General features: G+C 46.7%; 1 protein-coding gene across 1 annotated transcript in view; it reads left to right on the forward strand.

Moving 5' to 3' along the window:
* The window catches only part of dlg4b (discs, large homolog 4b (Drosophila)), a 94,302-nt gene that overhangs the window by 79,008 nt on the left and 10,294 nt on the right, over positions 1–5,000 (forward strand). Inside the window, 7 exon segments of the mRNA XM_065950583.1 lie at positions 2,272–2,322; positions 3,893–4,017; positions 4,166–4,335; positions 4,444–4,580; positions 4,652–4,802; positions 4,891–4,968; positions 4,971–5,000. The exon segment at positions 4,971–5,000 is cut by the window's right edge and continues 158 nt beyond it. Coding sequence (XP_065806655.1) covers positions 2,272–2,322; positions 3,893–4,017; positions 4,166–4,335; positions 4,444–4,580; positions 4,652–4,802; positions 4,891–4,968; positions 4,971–5,000 — 742 coding nt within the window.

Here is a 5,000-nt window from a genome sequence, read left to right on the forward strand (position 1 = left end):
TTGATGGTGTTGATGGTTTTGATGTTGACGGTTGATGGTGTTGATGGTGACGGTTGATGGTGATGGTTGATGGTGTGATATGTTGATGGTGTTAATGATGACAGTTGATGGTTGATATATTGATGGTGTTGATGGTGACAGTTGATGGTGTTACTGGTTACAGTTGATGGTGTTGATGGTTACAGTTGATGGTGTTGATGGTTTTGATGGTGTTGATGGTTACAGTTGATGGTGTTGATGGTGTTGATGGTTACAGTTGATGGTGTTGATGGTGACAGTTGATGGTGACAGTTGATGGTGTTGATGGTGACGGTTGATGGTGTTGATGGTGATGGTTGATGGTGTTGATGGTGTTGATGGTGACGGTTGATGGTGTTGATGTTGACAGTTGATGGTGTTTGATGTTGACGGTTGATGGTGTTGATGGTGACGGTTGATGGTGTTGATGGTTACAGTTGATGGTGTTGATGGTTACAGTTGATGGTGTTGATGTTGACGGTTGATGGTGTTGATGGTGACGGTTGATGGTGTTGATGGTTACAGTTGATGGTGTTGATGGTTACAGTTGATGGTGTTGATGTTGACGGTTGATGGTGTTGATGGTGACGGTTGATGGTGTTGATGGTTACAGTTGATGTTGTTGATGGTATTGATGGTGACTGTTGATGGTGTTGATGGTGACAGTTGATGGTGTTGATGGTGACGGTTGATGGTTACAGTTGATGGTGTTGATGGTGACGGTTGATGGTGTTGATGGTGACAGTTGATGGTGTTGATGGTGACGGTTGATGGTTACAGTTGATGGTGTTGATAGTATTGATGTTGATGGTTGATGGTGACGGTTGATGATGTTGATGGTTTTGATGTTGACGGTTGATGGTGTTGATGTGTGTTGATGGTTTTGATGTTGATGGTGATGGTGTTGATGGTGACAGTTGATGGTGATGGTTGATGGTGTTGATATGTTGATGGTGTTAATGATGACAGTTGATGGTGTTGATATTATTGATGGTGTTGATGGTGACAGTTGATGGTGTTACTGGTGAAAGTTGATGGTGTTGATGGTGTTGATGGTATTGATGGTGATAGTTGATGGTGTTGATGGTGACAGTTGATGGTGTTGATATATGATGGTGTTGATGGTGACAGTTGATGGTGTTACTGGTGAAAGTTGATGGTGACAGTTGATGGTGTTGCTGGTGAAAGTTGATGGTGTTGATGGTGACGGTTGATGGTGTTACTGGTGAAAGTTGATGGTGTTGATATATTGATGGTGTTGATGGTGACAGTTGATGGTGTTACTGGTGAAAGTTGATGGTGTTGATGGTGTTGATGGTATTGATGGTGGTAGTTGATGGTGTTGATGGTGACGGTTGATGGTATTGATAGTATTGATGGTGTTGATGGTGACAGTTGATGGTGTTGATATATTGATGGTGTTGATGGTGACAGTTGATGGTGTTACTGGTGAAAGTTGATGGTGTTGATGGTGTTGATGGTATTGATGGTGGTAGTTGATGGTGTTTGATGATGACGGGTTGATGGTATTGACTGTGAGTGACTGGTATGGACACTTGCAGAGTGTGCAGATTGCAGCATATTCATTGGCTGGTACTTTTCAAAGGAAGCTGTAACTCTCCTGGAGCTCTTTGGAAAACACTGACTACACAACCTACCTGTCGTTACACAGCAGGTCCTTTTAGCATGATAAGCTAACCTACCGTCGTTACACAGCAGGTCCTTTTAGCATGATAAGCTAACCTACCTGTCGTTACACAGCAGGTCTTTTTAGCATGATAAGCTAACCTACCTGTTTGCTACACAGCAGGTCCTGTTAGCATGATAAGCTAACCTACCTGTTGTTATACAGCAGGTCCTGTTAGCATGATAAGCTAACCTACCTGTTGTTACACAGCAGCTCCTTTTAGCATGATAAGCTAAACTAGCTTAGCAACAGCCGCTGAGATTGAGTGACACATGTACACACCAATCAGTGTTGTTGTAATTACCTGATTGGCTGCATCCACCTTCACACTGTACTTCTCCTCAGACATCTGTAGTTTATTATCAGACAGCAGGAAGTGATGTCATAGTTAGGACAGAGAGAGAGAGAGAGAGAGAGGTTGTCGCTATAGCTACAGTTTCAGTTGCCCAAGGTAACCGGCCCCCTGAGGCTCAACAGCTGTTATCATGGCGTTGCCGTGGAGACGAGCAGTCAGCAGAGAGTCATGATTAATTTTTTTATTCTTTTTTTTTTTTTTTTTTTTACAGATGAACGGATCAGAGGGAGAGCTGGAGTACGAAGAGATCACACTGGAGAGGGTGAGACACACACACACACACACACACACACACACACACACACACACACACACACACACACACACACACTACACACTTTTACTAACAATACACACTATAATACACAACAAATAATACACATTGGTACCGCAGTAAGAGAGAGAGAGAGAGAGGGCACACTGGAGAGGGTGAGACACACACACACACACACACACACACACACTGCTATTGTCCCGCCCCTTCCTCTCACCCAAACACACATTAAACTAGTTGCTTATAGGTCAAAGGTCACTCGGGTGGGTTCAGATTCTGACTCATGATTATGGAAAGTTCAACGACTCTTGTGTTCGTCTCGTTTCCTCTCACCGTTCCTCCTCTACTCTGATAATCCGACGCACACAGCGACGCAGGAGCCTCATTCGTCAACACAGCTGTCAATCATGGCGCCCTCTGATGTCATCACATAACAAATAAAATTAAACGTCTCAGAAAAAAGTGACATAAATGAGCGTGAAAGGAACTCACTATGAAGACAGAAACCGCGTTTGAGAATAATTTATCTGATTTTATAGTTTGACTCGTGTCCCATCTGTTAACATGGAGGAGGCGGAGCTTACAACCTATACTGCAGTCAGTCAGCAGGGGGAGCTCTGATTGTTTTGGCTTCATTTGAGGCGAGGTGTTGCTCCACCCACTCTGCAGTCAATATAATAAACACCCGGTATACAGATAAACTCCACCCAGCTGACATGAACAGATAAACTCCACCCAGCTGACATGAACAGATAAACTCCACCCGGCTGACATGAACAGATAAACTCCACCCGGCTGACATGAACATATAAACTCCACCCGGCTGACATGACCATATAAACTCCACCCGGCTGACATGAACATATAAACTCCACCGGCTGACATGACCATATTAAACTCCACCCGGCTGACATGAACATATAAACTCCACCCGGCTGACATGAACATATTAACTCCACCCGGCTGACATGAACATATAAACTCCACCCGGCTGACATGAACATATTAACTCCACCCGGCTGACATGAACATATTAACTCCACCCGGCTGACATGAACAGATAAACTCCACCCGGCTGACATGAACATATAAACTCCACCCGGCTGACATGAACATATTAACTCCACCCGGCTGACAGCGGAGGTTATTTTCGTCTTCTCTGGTTTATTTTAGAAACACCTTGAAGTTTCTTTAGAGGAACTTTGATCGACACATCAAACAGCTCAGAGTCTCCAGAATCGATATCAAACACACACTCTGCTGAGTCATTGTGCACGCTGATACACCGCAGCCAGTCAGGTTAGCTCAGTTAGCCTCTCTTTATGCTAAGCTAACAGCTGATTGCTGTGTGCGCAGGGACAGACTGTCAGGAGTCACCTCAATGACCAGCTGCTGGACGTTTCATTTAAGTCAGGTGCATTGTGGGAAGTTTTTTGAAGGTGTGTGTGTGTGTGTGTGTGTGTGTGTGTGTGTGTGTGTGTGTGTGTGTGTGTGTGTGTGTGTGTGTGTGTGTGTGTGTGTGTGGTGTGTGTGTGTGTGTGTGTGTGTGTGTGTGTTAGGGAACTCTGGACTGGGCTTCAGTATTGCAGGAGGGACAGATAATCCTCACATCGGAGACGACCCGTCCATCTTTATCACCAAGATCATCCCCGGAGGAGCAGCCGCTCAGGACGGCCGCCTCAGGTAAACACACACACACCTGCAGTGGTTACATTCACATCACTTCCTGGTTACCTACGGTTACCTGGAATCTAACACCTTCACTCGACCAACCAAAACGTCCTTAAAGCACCCCCTCCCCCTCTCTCTCTCTCTCTCTCTGCGTCTGCAGGGTGAACGACAGCATCGTATTCGTTAACGATGTGGACGTACGTGAGGTCACTCACTCGATCGCCGTTGAGGCGCTGAAGGAGGCGGGGCCTGTCGTCAGGCTGTATGTCCTGCGGCGACGTCCACCAAACGAACGCATCACGCAGATCAAGCTGATGAAAGGACCGAAAGGTTGGACGTCTTTAAACACCTGCCTTCAAACAAATGAGTGTTCTGAAAAACCCTTTCTGACAACATTAAAGCTTTTAATCTGAAGGGTTGACTTCCTGTCTGGTGCAGGTCTGGGCTTCAGTATAGCGGGCGGCATGGGGAACCAACACGTTCCTGGAGACAACAGCATCTACGTGACGAAGATCATCGAGGGCGGGGCGGCACACCGAGACGGACGGCTACAGATCGGGGACAAAATACTGGCTGTAAGAGACTCGAGGTTAAAAGTATTTCCTTGTTTACCGTCCACAGGGACTCACCTGTCCTCTGACCACAGGTGAACCACATGTCTCTGGAGGACATCATGCACGAAGACGCCGTGTCCGCTCTGAAGAACACGGGAGAGGTGGTCTACCTGAAGGTGGCCACGCCCACCACGCAGTACATCCACTCTGTTGATCGGTACAGCCCCCCCGACCTGACCAGCTGTAAGTCCACCTGAGAGCTTTCACTTCCTGTTTGTCACACCTGGAGCCCGGGCAGAGTGTGACATCATCCCTTTTTCCCTCCCTATAGCCTACATGGAGCCGGACTACATGTGCGATTACCCACAAGCCCTCCCTCCTCCGTCACCACGCCGGTACTCTCCTATCCCCGCGGCATGATGGGAGAGGACGAGTACTCCC

This window comes from Labrus bergylta, chromosome 22 (assembly GCF_963930695.1).
Source record: "Labrus bergylta chromosome 22, fLabBer1.1, whole genome shotgun sequence".
NCBI lineage: Eukaryota > Metazoa > Chordata > Actinopteri > Labriformes > Labridae > Labrus > Labrus bergylta.